The 22,690-nt window shown below is 41.8% G+C and overlaps 1 protein-coding gene across 6 annotated transcripts in view; it reads left to right on the top strand.

The window, feature by feature from the left end:
* The window catches only part of R3HDM1 (R3H domain containing 1), a 94,368-nt gene that overhangs the window by 56,730 nt on the left and 14,948 nt on the right, over positions 1-22,690 (top strand). For all 6 annotated transcript variants that reach the window (XM_032782364.2, XM_032782294.2, XM_032782354.2 and 3 more), the window contains 2 exons: positions 14,431-14,585; positions 21,415-21,557. In XM_032782364.2, the coding sequence (XP_032638255.1) occupies positions 14,431-14,585; positions 21,415-21,557 (298 nt within the window). The remainder of the gene's footprint in view (positions 1-14,430; positions 14,586-21,414; positions 21,558-22,690) is intronic.

Below are 22,690 nucleotides of genomic sequence, written 5' to 3'. Positions count from 1 at the left end.
AATGGCCCCTTCCCTCAGCGGGTCCCCTGGGGAGGCAAATCAGCATTTTATGTTGCTAACGCTGTTGCAGGCATTGCAAGGTATTTTGGGAAAGGTTAAAGGTGTAAATGTAAAGTAAAAGGTTCCTTTGCAGGTTGCAAAAGGCCAAAATAAAAAAAAAAAAAGAAGGAATGGGTTAACTCAACGCTCCAGGTAGGTCCAAAAATAAAAGGTTAACTTCAGCCCAAGGCCATTGCGCACACTCAACTCTCGGCTACCTGCCCAAAAAAACCCCAGAAGCCTAAATTCCAACCCCAATCAGGCATTTTTAAAAAAAAAAAAAAACTGCAAAGGCTACAAAAACTAGTAAAACAGCAAAAGCCAGCAGAAACAAAGTTTTTTGCGACCCTAAGGCCGGTGTGTTTTTAAAAAAAGCTTAAAAAGCCGCAACAATCCAGTTTAAATGAAAACAAAAAACACAAAAAAACCAAAGATCCCTAAACAAAATGCCACCTCTCCCACCCCAAAAACCCCACAAAACTTAATAACCCTCCTAAAAGCCAAAGCAAATCAACAGCAAACCCTAAATGGCCTGTGCACAAAACAAAACTCTCGTCCACCCTTCCCCCTCTTCTTACGTTACACCCAGGCTTGGTCAGCCTCTGGTCATGCATGTGAGTATGAAAATGGGTTAGGGTTGGGGCGCTAATGCTTTCTTTCTTCCGCCGAGTAACATAAAAGTGTTCCCAGCACTCACCGCTGTTATTTTATTAATAAAGGTTTAACATTTAGTCACTTGGTGTGCTCCTTCATCCCCTCCCCTAACAATCCTGCAGCCTGAGCCTAATCACCTAATGCCTCAAGCAAATTAATAACAAAAATCTGTCACATTGCTTATTATCAGCAATTTGCCAGACAACTGGTACCGTCTCATAGGGAGGCTAGAATCCTATCGTTCTCTCCTCCCACAGGATGAGATGTTTGAGGAGCATGGTTATTCCACCCTCAAACATCTATTTCATCCTTCTCTCCAGATGAGGCAGCTATGCCTCTGCCACCTTCCATGGTCAGTGATTTTTGGGGAATGTCAAGATCTCAGAAAGAGGGTATCTGGCACTCGTCAGATTCTATTCAAAGGTCAAAGACTCACAGCACAAACTGAATAGCCTGCAGTCAGCAATACCTACATGGTGGTATTACTCTGTAGGGAGGCGCCCTGGCTCCCCGCCGCGCCTAAGAGGGACGAGCCAGAACAGGTGCCTCAGTGGGCAGAGCCACCGCCACCTGTCCCCGCCCCCCGTAAGTCAAGGGGCAGGACAGGAAGTATAAAAACGCAGCCTCAGCGCTCAGTTGGCCGCAGACTGCCGGAGAGGACAGATGCTGGTGCCCGAGCTCCAGCCGGGCCCAGCCTACCCTGTGCTCACTACCCGGAGGAACGCTGGCCTGAACTTCCCCGTGCCTGGGATCCGGAGGAACTGCCTGAGCTTCCCCGTGCCTGGGATCCGGAGGAGCTGCCTGAGCTTCCCCGTGCCCAGGATCCTGAGGAACCCGTGGTCTGGGATCCGCCGGACAACACCGGCGAATGACAAGTACCTAAAGAGGGGGAGATTGGAAGTGGTCCGGGGGAAGCTGACCCCAGTTTGGCTCCAGGGGACCCTGAACCAATGTCAGTGTGTTGCGGCCAGGATACCCCAGTGACTGCAGCGAACCCTTGCCGCTGCTAGGGCCGGCCTGGGACGCAGTGCAGTGGGAGAGCCTGCGTCCCCCCTGCCGCCCTTCCAAGAGTGGCAGACTCCCCCTCCGCCTGGCCTGAGGAGGTCTCTTGTGCTGTTTAACTTGCTGTTCAGTCCCTGCTTGAGGGTCTGCCCCTTACCTGTGTTTGTTGCCCCACCCTGAACCAGGGCTTGGGCCTTACAGACTGCTATTGCTCACTTGTTGCTCAGCCCCTGCTGAAAGGCCTGAGTTTGAACTGTGTGCTGCCCCGCCCTGCCCAAGGGCCTGGGCTATAGACTTTGTATTCGCTCAGCCCTGCTGGGAGGCCTGAGCTGTGAGCTGCTTACTGCCCTGCCCCACCCAAGGGCCAGGCTTATGTACTGTGTTGCTCAGCCCTGCTGAAAGGTCTGAGCCCAAACTGCTTATAGACTCTGTACTTGCTCAGCCCTGGCTGAAGGGCCCCGAGCCTGAACTGCTTGTTGCCCTGCTCCTGCTCCAGGGCCGAGCTTATAGACCCTGTGTCAACTTAGCCCCTGCTGAAGGGCTAGGACTCGGAATTGCTTAGAGACTATTCGTTTGCCCAGCCCAGCTGAAGGGTCCGGACCCTGCACGGACTGCTGCCTGTAGGGAGGCGCCCTGGCTCCCCGCCACGCCTGAGGGGGACAAGCCCCAGCACCGGAACCTTACACACTCATTAACGAGGTGCTCCTGGATCCTGCGAAGACTGTATGGTAAACACGATATATCATTCCACCATCATGTAAATCGGTGGATAAAAGTATTATGGTCCCCCTAAGGATCTGATTTCTTGTTCTCACGCACTCTGCCTAACTCTCTGGTGGTGGATGCAGTAAATGAGTAAGGAAAGCAACACTCCTCCAAGTCTACCCCATATAACAAAGACCAAAAGAGACTGGACCTTTTTGGACAAAAGTTCTGCTCATCAACAACACTACAATTCAGGATCACAAACTATCAGACAGTCATGGCCAAATATAATTTTACAAACTAGCCTTTATTGAACATCTGCCACAGGAACAGAGGGAGCAATTTCAATCCATCATCTTAGAGGGCCAATCATTGAGTGGTAGTTATGTGGAGGGGATCATGACTCAAACTCTTAGGGTTTCTGAGATAAGTCCTGAACACTGAGGAGGCCTTCCCTTTTGATGTTTGTAAACTTTTTTTTCGGAGACCATGGATGAGTCCTTGCATGCATTGAAGGACTAAGGCTACTTTACGATCCCTGGCCATATACAATCCTACAAATAAGAGAAGATTTAGTAGGCTTCCCAGACATTGTGTCATGCTCAGTTCTCTGGATTCCATAGATCCACCGAACGCTGGCAGGAAAAGACATACAGTGCAGAGAAAGGGGGCTGCTCACCCGCCCTCCACCACCACCCAGTCCTCTTCAAAGCAACAGTTTTGACAGGTTGCTTGGAGGGTTCAAATCCTCTCACTTCTGGTTTTACAGCTATATCCATTCGCTCACCTTTCCTCCCCTCCCCCTTTGAAGACTGCCTTTCCCATTTCTAGCATGGTTGGGAGTGGGTCACTACAGACAAGTGGGTTATAGCACTCACTTTACATCCCTCGCTCCCTTCATTTTCTTCACCATCTCTCTTCAGGGACCCCTTTCATGAGCTTTTATTGAGACAAGAAGTGAGCATTCTCCTTCAATTTAGGAGCAACACCTTATAAGGGCAAAGGGTTTTACTTGAAGTATTTCCTTGTCCCAGTGAAGGATGGAGAATGGAGACCAATCTTGGATCTAAGACTTCTGAACAAGTTTGTAAAGTCTCAGATGTTCAGGATGGTGACTCGGGCAGCTATAATTCCTTCAATGGAAGGAATGCAAGATGCCTATTTCCATATAATGATACATCTGTTTCCCAGAAAATACTTACACTTCACTGTAAGCCAGGATCATTTCCAATATTGGGTTTCCCTTTGACCTTTCTTTGGCCCCAATGGTGTTCTCAGAGGCTGCTTACCTCCAACGAGAAGCAATCCTAGTCTTCCCATACTTAAATGTCTGGTTACTCAAGGGCATTCTTACAGAGCAGTGCTGTCTTCCACACAAATGGCCCTTGCCCTTTTCCAGGAGTCTGAATATAAAAAAAATAAAAAAATAAAAAAATCACATTAACTCCTGTACAGAAGATACAGTTTGTTGACAGCCAGCGCCTTAGACAGACAGATTCATAACTTTGTCAAGTCTGGTAGGGTCAATTCAGGGGAACCCTTGGACCACAACAAGGAGCTGTCTTCAGCTCCTGAGACACATGGTATCTTGCACCTTTGTGACCGACCACACACGGCTTATGCCTCTGCTGCTTCCAGGGTTGGCTCAGAATGTCCTATTCTCCAGCCAGGCAAACCTTGGACTGGCATGTGATGGTTCCTCTACAGATGAGGAATTCCCTAGACTGATGGAGAGATCAACGCAGCTTCTGGGCAGGCATTCCTTTCTGTTTCCCAGCTCCATCAGTGACTTTAACAACACATGGATCACTGTTGGGATGTGGAGCTCTCCTCAATGCCCTCATGATTAAGAGCAGATAGACAACTCAGGAAATCAATCTCCACATCAGTCTGTGGGAACTCAGGGCAGTCAGGAGCACCTGCCTTCATTTCCTACCACTCCTCCGGGTCATGATGGACAATGTATCTTGCATATTCTATACCAACAAGCAAGGACAAGCGAGATCCTTCCCTCCCTGTGCGCCGAAGTCAGGCAACTATGAAACAGGTGTATAACTCATCAGATCTACTTCCCAGGTAATTCAGAACACCACAGCTGACATTCTCAGCAGATGCTTCTCCCAGGACTACAAATGGGAGGTAGGCAGTATATTCCAAGGATGGGGACTGCCAGAGGTGGCTCTCTTCACCACCTCCAGGAACAATAAATGCCCTCTTTTTTTTTTTTCTGCTGAAGAGGGGGACGGGACCACCACTCTTTGTGGGCTGCCTGTTGTCCATTTTGGACTAAGGGTCTGCTTTGTGTTTCTTCCAATACCTCTGATTCTAAAAGTGATTAACAAAATCAGACAGGACAAAGCCAGTTATCCTTACAGTGCTGACCTGACTGAGACAAGCTCAGTCCCCATACCTTCTTCATCCATGCATCCAACCACTGTTCAATCTTTGGACCACTCTTGGTCTGTTCTCACAGGCTACGGGTTGTGCTTCACCCCAGCTTGAGGTTCTCCACCTCGGGGCATGGTTCCTCTGTGGCTCATGGGATTAGAATCTTCTTGCTCTGCAGAACTGCAGCAGGTGTTGTTGAAAAATAGAAAGAAGTCAACCTGTACTTCTTACCTGCAGAAATGGAAGAGTGTCTTCGTTTGGTGTTGTCACTGCCACCCTCTGCCTGAATCTCTGCAGCCTTCAGTCATCCTAGATTAACTGTTAGATCTAAAGAAATTGGGGTTATCAGTTAGCTCTATTAAGGTCCATTTGGCCACAGTATCAGCCTTTCATCCTCCAGTGGACGAGTTCTTGATATTTGTTCACCCCATGTTGTCTAGGTTAATTAAGGGGTTGGGGAATCTCTACTCCCAGATTAAAGACCCTACCCTGATCTGAGACCTCAACCTGGTATTTAGATACCTTATGAAACCTCCATTTGAACCAATGGCAACCAGTTCTCTGCTCCAAGATCAGCCTTTTTAGTAGCCATCATGTTGGTCCATAAGGTTGGGGAGATTACAGCCTTGTTCTTTAAGGGTAAAGTCTTTTTACACCCACACCCAAAATTCCTGAACTGGAATCCATCTTTAACCTGAAGCTTTTCCATTTAGAAGGAGGGGTAGGAACCCAGAGAGGGACAAAGGGGGCTGCAATCATGAGAAATCCCCGAGCTATCACCTGAGCTGGAACAAGGGCTGTACCAGGGGAAAGGGTTGTGCCCAGACTAGGAAGGTGTCCAGTCTGTGATAGAAGCTTATTGAAACATCTGAGGGTGAGATTTTATCTGTATTCCGTTTCCTTACTGTATTAGGCTTAGACATGCATGTTTTATTTTATTTTGCTTGATAATTCACTTTGTTCATAGAATCATAGAAAATCAGGGTTAGAAGGGACCTCAGGAGGTCATCTAGTCCAACCCCCTGCTCAAAACAGGACCAATCCCCAACTAAATCATCCCAGCCAGGGCTTTGTCAAGCCTGACCTTAAAAACCTCTAAGGAAGGAGAGTCCACCACCACCCTAGGTAACCCATTCCAGTGCTTTCCACACTCTCTAGGTTGGAAAAGTTCTTCTAATATTCTAACCAAACTCCCCCACTGCAACTTGGCACCATTACTCCTGTGTTCTGTGCATCTGGTTACCACTGAGACCAGGTCTAGATCCATCCTCTTTGGACACCCCCTTTCAGGTAGTTGAAAGCAGCTATCAAATCCCGTCCTCATTCTTTCTTCTTCTGCAGAACTAAAACCAATCCAGTTCCCTCAGCCTCTCCTCATAGTCTTGTGCGTCAGCCTCCTAATGATTTTGTGCCCTCCACTGGACTCTTTTTCAATTTTTCACATCCTTCTTGGATGCAGTACGTCCAGATGAGGCCCTCACCAAGTGTCGTAATAGAGAGGAATGATACGTCCTCGATCTGCTGGCAGTGCCCCTACTTATACCAGCCCAAAATGTCATTAGCCTTCTTGGGCAAACAAGGGCACATGTTTGAATCAGATCAGGCTTCTTGCCTGTAAACCTCTAGATCCTTCTGCAGAACTGCTGCCTAGCCACTTGGTCCCTAGTCTGTAGCAGTGCATGGATCTGCCGTCCTAAGTGCCAAACTCTGCACGTGTCCTTGGTGAACCTCACCAGATTATTTTGCCCAATCTCTAATTTGTCTAGATCCCTCTGTATCCTGTCCCTACCCTCCAGAGTATCTACCACTCCTCCCAGTTTAGTGTCATTTGCAAACTTGCTGAGGGTGCAGTCCATGTCATCCTCCAGATCATTAATGAAGATATTGAACAAAACCAGCCACAGGACCAACCCTTGATGCACTCCGCTTGATACCGGTTGCCAACTAGACATGGAGCCATTGATCACTATCAGCTTTCTATCCACTTTATAGTCCAGTCATCCAGCCCATACTTCTTTAACTTGCTGGCAAGAATACTGTGGGAGACCATGTCAAAAGCTTTGCTAAAGCCAAGGAATAGTCCACTGTTTTCCCGTCATCTACAGAGCCAGTTATCTCATCATAGAAGGCAATTAGGTTAGTCAGGCATGTCTTGCCCTTGGTGAATCCATGCTGACTGTTCCTGATCACTTTCCTCTCCTCTAAGTGCATCAGAATTGATTCCTTGAGGACCTGCTCCATGATTTGCCAGGGACTGAGGTGAGGCTGACTGGCCTGTAGCTCCCCGGATCCTTCTACTTCCCTTTTTTTTAAAGATGGGCACTACATTAGCCTTTTTCTGGTTTTGTCTGTTACCTGGAACCACTTAAATCCTACTTTGTCTATTTAATAAAATCACTTTTTACTTATTTATTAACCCAGAGTATGTATTAATACCTGGGGGTGGGAGGGGGCAAACAGCTATGCATATATCTCTATCAGTGTTATAGAGGGCGAACAATTTGTGTTTATCCTGTACAAACATTATACAGGGTAAAATGGATTTATTGGGGGGTTTGGACCCCATTGGGAGCTGGGCATCTTAATGTTGAAGAAGGAACCCCTCTTAAACTGTTTTCAGTTAAGCCTGCAGCTGTTGGGGGACGTGTTTCAGACCTGGGTCTGTGTTTGTAGCAGGCTAACATGTCTGGCCCAAACCAAGCAGGGTTTTTAAGTCCCAAGATGCCAGGGAAAACAGGCTTAGAGGTAGTCCCAGCACATCAGCTGGCATACCCAAGGGGTTTTCTGTGATGCATCCCATCACACCCTACCAAACTGAGAATTAACACATTACTTTTAATTGTATTGCTTAATAGCTGTCAATTTTATTTGTATTATGAAGTTTTTAATAACTATAAAACAGCTTTCCAATGAGCTGTTTGTTTTTTTACAAATATTTGTTGTTTATATTTGTGATACAGACTAACATGGCTACCACTCTGAAACCTGTCAGAAAGCATTGTAACTGAAGCGTATTTATTTAATGTTGTGGAATGGTTTGGCCTTTTTTGTGAGCTGTTGGATTCGGGGCCGTAACACTGTCTGAGAGGGTTACATTTCTCACAGTGAACCGGTCTCTTTTTCAGCTGCTTCCTCGCTTCCTTTTAAAGGGGTTTCAGATGTGTGTTTGACTTATATGCTGCCTTTTAATCAAATAGTTTACAACCTGCTTGTACAAAATGTGTCATGAACATAAAAAAAACTTAAGGAAGATAGTGCTTCAGCTAATCGAGGAAGTGACTCGTTGGGGGGGGGGTGATTTGTCTAAGAAGGAGTTAAAACCAGCCTCTGCTGTACAACCTCTAACTCTGAAGATTACCACTAGTAGTTATTTGTCTGAATTTTTCTAACCACAGTTTTTTTTGCTAATTTTTTCATTGAAAGTAACATTTATCTCTTCTAATGTTTTTTCTGCATTAGGTGGAGATTTAGGTGCCATAAACAAGATTTTACTTAAGTTAACAGATAAATTAAAATATTATTGTTACTTTGTTGAGCAAATATTAAGAAGCATATGTTCTTTTATTGTAGCTGCTTGTTCAGAATATTTCTAAAAATAAAACCATCTGTTCCAGGCGCAACCTTTTTCTGCTGAGTGCTGCATTTCTGTCATGCCACTTCCTATGCCGAGGTGGAATTGTAAATCTAAAAATAGAACCTTTTTTTTTTTTTTTTTTTAAAACCCTCTGGGGAACCTTCTTAGCAATCAATTTATATTGTCCTAGTTATTCTCTCAGCTTGCAAAATTAATTCTCTTTCTGGAAGTGCAGAAGAGTGAAAAATATTCACAGCTACACTGCAGTTGCTTGGAAACAAGAATTTTAGTTTGCAGCACTATTGATTGCATCCATCATATCCTGTAGCTTCAATATTAATAATTACTCACAGTATACTGCTTTTTAGGTGCATTACATCATCTAGTAACTGAATAAATTGAGGCATCTCATTTATTTAAAAAAAATCAGTAAGAATAGTTAAGGCATGGGAAGTTTACATATAGTTCAGAATCACAGATTTCTTCATATTAAATAAAACCTTAAGTGCTGTCTTTGGGAAGTCCTTTAATATTGATTCAAAGTACACCTCTACCCCGATATAACGCTACCCGACATAACACTAATCTGGATATAACGCGGTAAAGCAGTGCTCAGCGGGGGGAGGGGCTGTGCACTCTGGCAGATCAGATCAAGTTCGATATAACGCGGTTTCACTTATAACGTGGTAAGCTTTTTTTTCGCTCCCAAGGACAGCATTATATCAAGGTAGAGGTGTATAAATTAAATGGCATCGATATGACAAGCTGAAAATATTTGTGCAGTGCCTGTCTTGTATTTTGAATCTAATGCACAGTTATACTGTCTAGATTTTCTTTAACAATGGAACAAAGATTCAACTGCATAATTTTTAGAAGCTAATATCCTAATATACTGATTGTTCTATCACATTCAGATTTCAGTGCTGCTCCTTTTCACAAACCAGCATGAATAAAACCAATTTACAGTGTTAATTCGAATGTCTGATAATACTCTGAATATTTCTTAATCATTTTTATGTTTATATGATGCTGTTTTGTGATCTTTCTAAATGAATGCGTGTTTGTGTTAATTGCAGTTTGTTTGTATATGAACTACGGTACATTATGCTGCTTTTATCCTAGGAAGAGTCTGAATGAATTGACTTGCTATGTTCATGTATTGATCAAGAACATTTTAATGCTAGTAAAAATACCTAAACCCAACGTGAGTGGCATAGTGGGGACAAGTTCTATGGAAACTTCACCCACATATGCATGCCAATATAGCTCAGTCGTGACCTGCCCCAATTGCAGTGCAGTGTTAGGCTTTGATTTTCACGTTGGAGACAGACATACCGTCTCTCAATAAGTCCAACACAACGAGTTTTTCCTCTAGCGTTGGAACAGATCGCTGTTTCTTTGGTTGAGCACCAGAGGAAGTAGTTGGCTTGTGTTTAGGTGCCATGTTGTACGAAAAATACATATCTTTAAACATAGAATCACACTCAGTGCAGCGTGATACTCACACTGAGAGGTATGTGGGAACTGAGACCAACTGAGGGAACAGCAGATTCATGTCTCCCATCTCATGCTCACTCCGGGGCATATGCTCATTGCGTGGAGCCGCCCGCACTATTTACAGGTATCTTGTTTTGGGGGTTTTTTTTGCCGAGCACATATAGTTGAATTTGCATAAGTTAAATGCGTGTATGATGCGACTCACCTTTATTAACTTCTGAAGAACCGCATGTGACTTCTGAGCCACAGGCTGGCCAACCGTGCCCTAGTAGAAAGCAAATCCACCTTGAGCCCTTATATGAAACTTGCTTCTTTTGTTTGTGGGGCTAACTTGGGGGAAAACATCATTTTATGTGGTCAGTTGTGGTCACAGGTGTAGTGTTTTGATTTATAAGAGTAAGATTCTCTTTGCAGGACAGAAATATACTAGTTCTGTCCCCAACGCTTGATCACATTCATCATGAAGTTACTATATTTCATGAAATGTTGATTTGAATTGGTTTCCATCAAATCTTGTTGACACTTTTATTAAAGCACTCATATTTTTGTTTAATCTGATCTCCATTGTTGTCTTTTAGAAATTCTTGTTCTCTTAATTTAAAATATGTATTGGCATATGGAAATTACCATACTAGTTTGCACTCAGTATTTGTCTAGTCCAGCATCCTGTCTCCAACAGTGATCAACACCAAATGCTTCAGAAGAAGGTTCAATTAAACCCTGCAGTTACACAGGTGTAGAATAATCTCTCCTCCCACATTAGATTTCTTCCAAAATTTGTTAACAAGAATATCCAGAGCTGCAATACTTAATGCTATCTATATAATTATCTAGTCCCTTTTTGAGTGTTGTTGAGTTTTTTGGCCTCCGAGCATCCTCTGGCAATGAGTTCCACAATTTAAGTATGCATTGTGTGAAAAGGATTTCTTTTTCTCAATTTTGAATCTTCCACCTTTTAAAATTAATTTAATATCCACTTGTAGTATTAGATGGGGAAAACAGATGTTGCCCTCTCCCTTCTGTTAGCCATTCTTTATACTTTTTATTATGTCTTCTTATTCATCTCTTTTCAAAGGTAAACAATGCCAGTCTCTTTAATCTCATTCCATGCTATAAAAATGTTCATTGCCCTTCCCCGAACCACCTCTAATTCTACAATATCCATATACATATGTATGTATTTGTAAAAGGTTTTGTTTCTTATAGTTTTGCATGACTAATCATTTGAATGTGTGTAAGCAATCTGCTGTTTACACATAGGTATTTCTCTAGCAATCATCATGTTTTCTGAGCACCCTGTAAAATTAATGGTATATCACTTACCTCCAAAACATAGAACTCTCCTACCTTCTCCTAAGTTACTGAGTGAATTCGAGACACTATTTCCAGAAAGGTGGAAAATACACTAGATTCATCTTGGGAAGTGACCAACACTTCAAATAGAAGAGCAGACTTTTATTAGAGCTGAGTCATTGCCATTTTTGTCCATATGGATTTTAATTAACTGCTGAGTCAGCATATGCAATACATGTGGCCTTTACACACTATTTCATTCTGTTTTGTATGTTTATCCCAGTGTGATCCTGATGTAATTCACTGTGAAATCAGGCAAGTTTCATTGCTCTTCTTGCATTGCACATAGGTTTGAAACTGGAAGTGGGACTTGCAGATGGATTTCTGAATTCTTCATTACAGGCAGAGTCCCATGTATGATCTTTACAGCTGTGTAAATTTCATATAGTTGCCCTTTTTATTTTGTGCTCCATTTTCATTTTTAATTAATTCTTTAGTCCCTTAGATGGTAAAGGTGTACTGTATCATATTTGTAAGGTTGTCAACCTACAGCATCAATTACCCTTCAGTTCTATACTACCACCTTTTCTGACAGGGCTGCAGATGTACCATTGGCACTGTGTGTAAATATTTGATGATGATTTATATTCTAGTGGAAGTAAAAAGTTGTTTGATCTGCGTCCACTGCCAGGGAACAATTGGCTGACTGATGTCCAAAGAATCGGAGTATGTCATTTGAATTTGGCCTGCCACCAATTTCTTAATGACCTTTCCCAGAAAAGGGGAGGCTTAGAGACCAGACGATAGTTGACAAGGTTATTTTAAATGAAGTGATCTCTTGCAAGCAAGGACTGAATTATTGCATGTTTGAGGGCTGCTGGCAGCTTATCCTCTTTAACCTTGCCAATAATGAGCTTGGGTATTCCCTACTGGTTTTTGTCAGCTCACACTTGGCTGAATGGCTCTCACATGCCACAGATAGAACTTCTTCCAATTGGGAGCATGGATGAAATTCATCGTGGGAGGATGGTGTGCTTATATTCTTTTATCATGTTACTATTTTGAGAGCTCCTGAGTCTTTGATAGTCTTGTCCATGATGTAGATGTGAGAGCTTCCGCCACCGAGCAGCACTTATCCTTGAATTTCCACTGCCTTTGTATTTTCTATATTTTGCACCTACTTTTTGATTTGGTAGCATTTCACGTTCACTTTGCACACATGTACAAAGTAGTAGAGAATCAGGGGATGTTGATTTAGAAACTGGTTGGAAGCAAACTGGGTTGATTAGATGACCTACCAGTAGAAATGATTCCACGGAGCAGGATTTGCCTACATAATAGCAGAGAAGGAGGATCTCCTGACGTCCACCTTAGCCTTGGCACAAGAACCTAAAAACTCTTTGTCAAGAGTCATCCTTCCATCAGTGCTTCAGTTTCTTCACCTCTCACTTCGTTGGTTGCAGGTGATTGGTAAACCATGGCAACCTGAGAGGGTGATGCAAAGGGGAAGAGTTGCCTGGACCTTGTGACATCTGTAATCATGGACAACAAATTGCTATAATGCCCCCACCAGACTGTCCATAAGTAGAACAGTTTTTTCTCCAGAGAGCTTTAGAAAACCAGCAAAATCTATCAATATCTTTGGGTGGACCATGAAAACCATGCTATATTATTATTTTATGTATGGAGCTGATCACAGTAATAAAGACTAATGGAGTCTGAAGTTGTTATAACACACAACATTTCTCTTCTAAGGTTCTTGTGGTTTTCGTCATCATTGTGATATTAAAATTGTGGTATTTTTGCAGAAACTTCCTTAAGGTTTTTTTTTAGTTTTTAAAAGTTTAGGCTTGTTGAAAATAAAAGTGCTTCTGACAGGGAAAACTAACTAAATTCACTTGCTTACAAGTCAAATCAATGAGAGATATTATTTTGTTATTGATACACGGTGTAATTCACATTAGCATTAATGGGAATTACTTACATGTCTTAATAATAGAATAGCCCCTTTATAGTATTGTGCAGGCAGTTACTGTATAACCATCCGACATTGTTCAGTGGCACTTGGAAAATGGTAATTGTCTCCATATTGGTATTGCTGTCGTCACCGGAGAGTAACTGATTTGTGTTTGGTATTTCATGGTGTAGATAAATGGATCCAAACAATCTTAACCCCCTGTATGCACTGTAAATTCCACTCTCACCAAGCTGCCAGAGATAAAGGATCAATGGTTTATTTTTATGTTTGCTTTCAATAGTTGTTCCTTTTCAAGAACTCCTACTAGTACTGTTATAAAACCTAACGGTTCTTATTAGGCAACTGAGACTTCTCTAAAGGTGGAATAACCACTTTTTAAAAGGACACAGCTGGATTAATGTTCATATATTTGAAGCAACAACAAAAAATTTCCTTACCAAAGAGATGAATAACCTCTTAAATTATTAAAATTAATGGAATTTACAAAATCAAGCTTAATTTTTTACATTGATTGCTTGAAGAATAAACACTAATCAATCCCCACTCCTTTTTTTTTTTTGGTACAGTCTGTTTCTACTGTATTTCATTTTCAGGTTATGTATATCCCAATGCTGCAATGTCTGGACTATAAAGAATGCAGAGGACTGTTTTGTTTTTGTTTTTGTTTTTAATTTTTCATTAGACTTTAGAGTAAAACATTGGAAACCTATCTAGATGAGGAGGTCTCTGAATTACTAAATAGAATTCTTTCCTAGGTGTCTGGCTGGTGGGTCTTGCCTACATGCTCAGGGTCTAACTGATTGCCATATTTGGGGTTAGGAAGGAATTTTCTCTTAGGCCAGATTGTCAGAGACCCCTGGGGGATGGATGGAGGTGTGGGTGGGGTTCGCCTTCCTATGCGGCATGGGTAACTTTCTTGTTTGAATTAGAGTAAATGGTGGATTCCCTGTAATTTAGACTTACTGAAGTCCTCCGATCTTGATTTTAACTCATCAGAAGATATGGATCCATTACAGAAGTGAGCGAGTGAGGTTTTGTGGCTTGTAGGAAGTGAGACTAGATCGTGGTGGTCCTTTTTGGCCTTACAGCCTGAGTCTAATACTCTTTTCAGTTTTGTAGATATTTGCTCTTCCAAAAGATACATTTGGGATTAAGTCTGGCCTGACATCCTGATGAGAAAGTTCTGTTAGCTGTCTTAACAAAACTATAACCTTTTCATATGTTCATCTATGTGTAAAACATGTTATAGATGTAATGTAATTGTTTTCAAAACAAGATTTAAATATTTGTGCAACTACAGGCTACCAAGTTATGCCTAACCAGCAGCAAGCCTACCAGGGGTTGGTTGGAGTTCAGCAGTCTCAGAATCAAAATCTAGTCAGTAACCAACACAACAACATTGGAAATCAGATACAGGGTGTGATTGTTCCTTATACTTCAGTGCCATCTTATCAGGTAAGTTATCTTTTCAGAACTTTTGTCATTTGTTTGAATATTTAAAGCAATTTAAAAAAATCTGAACAACTTTGTAGGCTGAAAAAAGCTCCAGCAGGAGCTTCAGTATCTTAAAAAGGTAATGTGAAATGTCTGAAGCAGGAGCATTACAAATACACAACTTTCCATTAAATAGTTGCACAGAGGGCCTGTGTGTTAGTCAAAGTATAGCATTAAATATGGTGCAGAGCACATGAAACCAGAGCTGTTAAGACTTCTGCATTTTGTTGTTTTTTGTCTTCTGTTACAGAAAAATCTCCTGATTAATTCTTAGAATTCCTAGGATTCAAACTGTGAAATCCCTGTGAACCAAGCTTTTGCATTATTTTGGGGGGAAAAGAGAACATTTTGACATTATTTGGCACTATTGCAGCTATTGTCATCACTAGTCTTCCTTGCTATTATGTAGAACTCAAGAATTTAGGCCGTTTTCTGTCCTATCAAGTCAATTAATCATGGAGGTTATCACTTAATTTCTATAGTAGAGCTGCTTCCCTTAGTGGAATAATTGATATATGGTAAATGGGGAGCAGAGAATTTTCTAAGTAGAATAATTATATGATATGCCTCGTGTAAATTTTTTCAGTCGCCAGCCCTCTATTTTGCCCAATCACATTATTGCCATTCTCTAATCCTCCTAAGTTTCATCTTAAATACTTCTTTCACTTTAAGAAGCACTGGTATAACCCTTATGTTAAGGTAACATTCTGGAATGAAGCAAAGGCACAAACATTTAATATTCAAATATATAACTTCTCACTTCTAAAGCTGTTTTGATGCAAAGATATTTTAACACTTTACAAAGTGTTGCTAAGTATCATTTCTGTTTTACAGAAGGAGAAACTCAGGTGACTTGCCTGAGTTCATGCAGCATGACACTGGTAGAGTTGGGAATAGGGCAAAGGCCTTCCAACTCCCAGTATGTTGTATTTTAAAAAAGTCTATTTCACTAAAGCCTTTTTTCAACAGTTGCTCTGAGTAATTGGGTTGGATCTGTTTAAAAAATGACAAAAAACCCTCATACTTCAGTCCCTCAAAACGTTTTAGTGTAGAGTTTCCAGCGTCCTGTCTTGATATTTGTAGTCAGCTATTGTTTCAATTGGGGGGAGGGATAGCTCAGTGGTTTGAGCATTGGCCTGCTAAACCCAGGGTTGTGAGTTCAATTCTTGAGGGGGCCATTTAAGGATCTGGGGCAAAAATCAGTACTTGGTCCTGCTAGTGAAGGCAGGAGGCTGGACTCAATGACCTTTCAAGGTCCCTTCCAGTTCTAGGAGATAGGTATATCTCCAATTATTTATTTATGTAGTTCGTTAGTTAAATGTATAACTGTTCGTCCCCTTTTTTAAATCCTGTACGAATATTCAATGTAGGCTATGTCTTTAAAGTTTCTTGGGATTTGGATCTTAATCAGCTTTTCCATAAAAATGGCATGCATTGAGCATTCTTCAAGTGGTCATCCACATGCATTCCACTCATGGTACACATGCACCTCAGGCATGTAAGATAAGATTCTTTTGGCCAGCGGTGTCCATTGGACCCCTCCACCTCCACACCCACCCAAGGGCATAAAGGGCAAAGTAGGCCCAACCATCGCTCAGTTATTTCTTACCACATGTGGCAGTGAGACAGAACCCCTACAATGTCCATCTGCTTCTCTGTGGATTGTGCTAGTTTAGTGTTAGCGGTTAGACTAGGTGCCTTTTGGTAGCACATGCAAAAATCTTATAAGGCTGGAACTCACTCCCTACCCTCTTCCTTACAGGAGTTCTATCAAAGTGACAGAAGTGAACCCCCCAGGGATTGAAATCAGCACTTCTGTGAAGCTTTAATGCCACTTAATGATGGGCACTCGAGGTGCCTGTTTTGTTTAGGGGGGCATGCCCCCCCCCCTCTCTAAGCAGGCTCAAAAAGCTGGAGAAGCCCACTTAAGATTGTTCCTTCTGTAGCATTATATGCGAGCCTCCTTGGATGTCGAAATGAAGGATGCAGCTAGACCTCAGTACTCCAGTCTGTCTGCTCACGAGGCACATGATTCATAATTCTGACTTGTCTCGGGCTCAAAATTCAAGGAGCAGCCAACAGCTGTCTGAGAAGGATCCCTCTGGTGCCCTGGAACTAACTGTTAGAGCTGGAAGTACCCACTAACCGTGCAGACTGCTCCTCTCTCAGTACCAGTCATTGAGTACTTGGCTCCTCAGGATCAGCACTTCTCTACAGGCCATCTTGGAACCATGTTCCTTGGTCCTCAGCACATCAGTAGCTAGTGTGTTGGTACCTAAGGCATATACTGTGCCAAGTGATTTACCTGTGAGTCTGGTGCCGGCTCTTTTGGTCTGAGAAATCAAGGGTGGCGATAGCTAAGTCATCAGATTTTGAGAAGTTGCCCTGACAGTTAAAGGGTGTATTTCTGGTACCAACTGCATCCACTACTCAGTTAAGGAGAGAACAACAGAGCCAGGGCACTCCTGAGAGGATGCCCTTTACTTGACAGAGGTGTACATCATCATCATCATCATCATCCCTGTCAGGGCATAGTAGGGACTCTTCACCTGCATACCCTTCTTCCCCTGTTTGGGTATAGAGTGGGAGAGACTCTGGGGAGCAATCTGTAAGGGGCAGCAGGGCTTATAGATAACATCCCTCCTGGTGTCCCCTAACTCCTCCACCCATGCTGTATCGGCCTATTGGAAGCCCTGCAGGAGTGCATCTATATTCTCTTTAGACTGTATTATTGGCCCCCGCCAGAGTTTGATTATTCTTCCCCAAGGGGCAATATAGACCAAACAGCTAGGCCAGCTATTGCAGCCTCAGATTCTGGAAAGGTTGGAGGAGGAAAGTGATTAGTAGTATTTATAAGAGGAAGAACAGCTCAAACCCATTGCAATCTCCTCATCCTCTCACAACAAGGCAGTAAATCACCCAACATCATCTCCAGTTGATGACTTCAAGGCATTCCAGGACCTCATCAGGCACATGGTAGAGGCTCTGTGTATACCTGTGTAAGTGGTGCAGGAGAAACCTCTCAAACTCCTGGACATCTTATTTCTTCCCATGCCTGGCAGTTTTGCCATGCCTGTATTGTTGGAACATGTGTAAGACCTGTGACATGCCAATATCCATTCCATCCACATCCAAGTGAGCTGACAGGAGGTCCCACCCATTACCAAGGTCACTTGTGGTAGCTGCCATCTAGGAGAGGCTGAAGCAGCAGGGGCCTCCCAAATGCTAACCTAGGGAAAAAAGACCCCAGTAGTCTGGATCCATTCAGATACAACTCTGTCTGCCAGCTGGCAGACACACATAGCTAAGTACCAAGTGCTTCTGTTCAATTATAATTATTTGAAGTGGGACAAGTGTCTGAATTTGTGGGCAGGCTACCTCAAGAACAGCAAGAGGAACTAAAGACGATCATGCCCAAAGGACAGCTGATATTTTACACTTCCTTACAGGCTGCACTGGGTGCATCTGACATAGCGGTGTGTACTGTGGACCTGCCTGGAAATCTATGAAGATTAGAGCCAAGGAGATCTTCTGAGACACCTCTGTAGCCAAACAACAATTGAAGACCTACTCTTTGAAGGCAACAAACTTTTTAATTTAAAGACAGATAAGGCTTTCCATTCCTTAAATGATCTAGGGTGCCTCTGTTCCCTGAGCCGTTATATTCCAGATGGAAGCCAGTATTACCAGATATTTTCTTCAAGCAGCATTCCTCTGCCAGCTCAAAGGATTTCACGACTGCCGAGAAAGAAGCAGAGGTTTCAGCAACAACAGCTCTGCCTTTTCCTCTACTGCTGCCTGTTTGAAGAATGTTCCTATTTTTGAACTCTGCAGGACAGCTACATGGACTTCAGTCCACACATTCACAAGACACTACTCTTTTTTGTAAAGGTTTCTACATTGGATTCTACTTTGGTATGGCTGTCCTGCGGTCATTGTTTAAGTAAAACTTCTACTATCCATCTCTAATCAAACAGACAACTGCTTGTTAGTCACCAACAGTGAAATCCACATAGACAATTGCTCAAAGAAGAAAGTTATTTACCTTTACAGTAACTGTGGTTCTTTGAGATGTGTTGTCCAAATGGATTGCACATTCTGTCTTCCTTCCTTGCTATTACAGGGTCTTAGCCCTGTGGGACTCTGTGTGGGCGAAGCCACTAAAGGACAGTCGGGCCCACACTCCCCTTATGTGACACGATACATCTAGGATGACAGGTATGGCCACAATGGACGCTGCTGGCCAAAAAAATCCAGTCTCTTATGCATGTGAACAGCATGTCTCCCATAACGACAGTTACTATGAGGTAAGTAACTGTTCTTTCGCTGCCCCAGGGATTCACCAACAATAAGTCTTTTTCATCCTGACATTTTTGAGGAATTTGGCTCATCTCTCCATGAGGATTGTACATCTACTATATTTTTTCCTTTTGTTTTCGTATCTGTATCTTACACTCACACATTCACCTGCACCTTTACCACTACGACTCTGCAGTCCACACTCTTAAGGCTACCAGTTTATTTTCTGTCAAATAACAGGCTTGGGCTTTCTGTCTTGCCCTCCAAGCAAAATGGCATCATGTTTGCCTCTTAAGTCTGATGGGCACATTGATGAGTGGAGTTGGATTTCTCCCCTTGGCTTGGTCCAGCTTCAGAGCCCTCCCCATTTTAAAAAAAAAAGAAAAGGTAATACACCAGCTCACAACAAAAAAAATGAAATTTGAGTATAGGAAACAACAAAAGCCAGTCTGCCTGATAGCTTACTTGAGTCACTGCTACTCACAAGCATGTGACACTGCTTTCCTTTACATAAATAAGGTAATATTCTAACTAGGGCTGTCAAGCAATTAAAAATATTTATTGCAATTAATTGCACTGTTGTTTAAATAAATGGTATTGTTTATTTTGGATGTTTTCTACATTTTCGAATATATTGATTTCAATTACAACACAGAATACAAAGTGTACACTGCTCCCTTTATTTTTTATTACAAATATTTGCACTGTCAGCAAACAAAAGAAATACTATTTTTCAATTCACCGAATGCACGCACTGTAGTGCAATCTCTTTATCATGAAAATTGAACTTCCAAATGTAGAATTATGTACAAAAAAACTGCGTTCAGAAACAAAACAATGTAAAACTTCAGAGCCTACAAGTCCACTCAGTCCTACTTCTTGTTCATCCGATCACTCAGATAAACAAGTTTGTTTATATTTGCAGGAGATAATGCTTCCTGCCTCTTGTTTATAGTGTCACCTGAAACTGAGAACAAGTGTCCTCATGGTACTGTTGTAGTCGGCATCGCAAGATATTTACATGCCAGATGTGCTAAAGATTCGTATGTCCCTTTTATGCTTCAACCGTCATTCTAGGGGACATGTGTCCGTGTTCTGCTCCATAACAATCCAGAGCAGTGCGGACTGACATATGTTCATTTTCATTATCTGAGTCAGATGCCACCAGCAGAAGATGGATTTTCTTTTTTGGTGGTTCGAGTTCTGTAGTTTCTGCATCAGAGTGCTGCTCTTTTAAGATCCTGACAGCACGCTCCATACCTCACCCTTCTCAGATTTTGAAAGGCACTTCAGATTCTTAAATCTTGGGTTGAGTGCTGTAGCTATCTTTAGAAATCTCACATTGGTACCACCTTTGCATTTTGTGAAATCTGCAGTGAAAGTGTTCTTAAAATGAACAACATGTGACGGGTCATCATCCGAGACTGCTATAACATGAAGTATTTGGCAGAATGTAGGTAAAACAGAGCAGGGGACATACAATTCTTTCCCAAGGAGTTCAGTCACAAATTTAATTAACGCATTATTTTTGTTAACGAACGTCATCAGCATGGAAGTGTATCCTCTGGAATGGTGGCCTAAACATGAAGGAGCATACAAATGCTCAGCATATCTGACACGTTAATACCTTGCAATGCCAGCTACAAAAGCGCCATGCAATGCTTGTTCTCACTTTCTGGTGACATTGTAAATAAGAAGAGGACAGCATTATCTCCTGTAAATGTAAACAAACTTGTTTGTCTTAGCAACTGGCTGAACAAGAAGTAAGACTGAGTGGACTTGTAGGCTGCAAAGTTTTACATTGTTTTGTTTTTGAGTGCAGTTACGAAACAAAAAAATCTGCATTTGTAAGGTGCACTTTGATGACACAGAGATTGCACTACAGTACTTGTATGCGGTGAATTGAATAAATTTTTTTATCATTTTTACAGTGCAAATATTTGTATTGAAAAATAATATACACTTCGATTTCAATTACAACACAGAATGCAATATATATATATATAAAAATGTAGAAAAAATCCCAAATATTTAATAAATTTAAATAGGTATTCTGCTGTTTAACCCTGCGATTAATCACAATTAATTTTTTTAATTAATCACAAGTTAACTGTGATTAAGTGACATCCCTAATTTTAACTGCTTTATATTATAAATGTAGCTTGATAACTTTACATATTCAATTAGTTGCATATTATTTTACTTAGGTCTCTGTTGCATAATCATTAAATGTGTTACAATTCTGATTTAAATACATCAGACTCCATAGGTTCATCAAAAATTGAATTGTTAGGATATGTAGTCAGATAATCAGGTGGAGAATTTTCTAGGATGCGTAATATCTCTGATAGGGTAATTATGGAATTAACATGCCTTTTAGTGTTTAACATTAGCTGTATTTTTAACAAACTCTTGTGTGATGTGAGTGGTCTGGAGGCAGAGGAGGAACTTTTTTGCAGAAAATAAGTCTTCACATGTTCTCAATCTTTAGGTTTCAGTGCCTCAAGGTTCCCAAGGAATGCCTCAGCAGACGTATCAGCAGCCTGTTATAATTCCCAGTCAGTCAAATCTGCCCACAACAGCAATACCGGTTTATTACAGTGTCATTCCATCAGGTCAGCAGAATAATTTAAGGTGAGTAGTTCAGTAATTTGATCTTCAGTAACCTGCTTATTACTTTCCAGTCCCCTAACAGAGTTTGCTTTAGGATCTTAGTATTTTCAATATTAGTTCTTAGTGTGGCTTTGTGGCCACTTCTTACAGCTAGGTAACAAAATTATATATTTTTATGTCACCTTTATTTCCTGTTATTGATGGAAGGTAGATAGAACACTGTTCTCTTCAGTAATTGGGACTTGTGATTGAAAAATCAAAACAAAAAGATTCTCAGATTACTTCTTGAAGTAGCTTATTGTAACAGAATTTCTAGTTTGAGTATTTGCTGAATCGTTCAGGGTAGTGGTTTTCAATCAGGGGTATGCAGAGGTCTTCCATGGGGTACATCAACTCAACTAGATATTTGCCTTGTTTTACAATAGGCTACATAAAAAGCTCAAGTGAAGTCAGTATAAACTAAAATTACATGCAGACAATTACTTGTTTATACTGCTCTATATTCTGAAATGTAAGTATAATATTTATATTATGATTTATTTCATAATTATATGGTAAAAATGAGAAAGTAAACAAATTTTTCAGTAATAGTGTGCTGTGACACTTTCATATTTTTATGTCTGACTTTGTAAGCAAGTAAATTTTAAGTGAGGTGAAAGTTGGGGGTACACAAGACAAATCAGACTACTGAAAAGGGGTACTGTAATCTGGAAAGGTTGAGAGCCACTTGTTCGGGGAACACTGTTTTTACGCCAAGCCTTAGGAAATGCATTAATTCCTTTTTGCCATGACATTTAAAACTTTGGAGAGACTTCTTTAGTCACTAGGTTTGTCGCAGAAGTGACTTTGGGAAGAAACAGTAATACAGATTTGAGTCCTCAAAGTCAGTGGCCCTCTCATGATTCCTCTGAGTCCAGCTCTCTGGCCCTGAGAAGTCAATGAGTAAGCTCCTCCGTTGAACTCCTGCCTTCAGCTTGCTCTGGCTGTCTGGCTTTGAGCCAGCATGCAACTCCCTGGCCTTCAGCCCAATCCTGCATTCCTTGGACAGCCAATGCTCCTTTTGAATCCAAAATAGAAGCTTGGGTATGCAAGGGATACAAGAACCTCTTAAATTTGTAAGCAACTTTAAGGCTCAATTCTGTGACTATTTACTC

Source organism: Chelonoidis abingdonii, chromosome 10, assembly GCF_003597395.2.
Source record: "Chelonoidis abingdonii isolate Lonesome George chromosome 10, CheloAbing_2.0, whole genome shotgun sequence".
NCBI classification, from domain to species: Eukaryota; Metazoa; Chordata; order Testudines; family Testudinidae; genus Chelonoidis; species Chelonoidis abingdonii.
The sequence above is the reverse complement of the archived record's forward strand: the minus strand, read 5'-3'. Positions and strand labels throughout refer to the sequence as shown.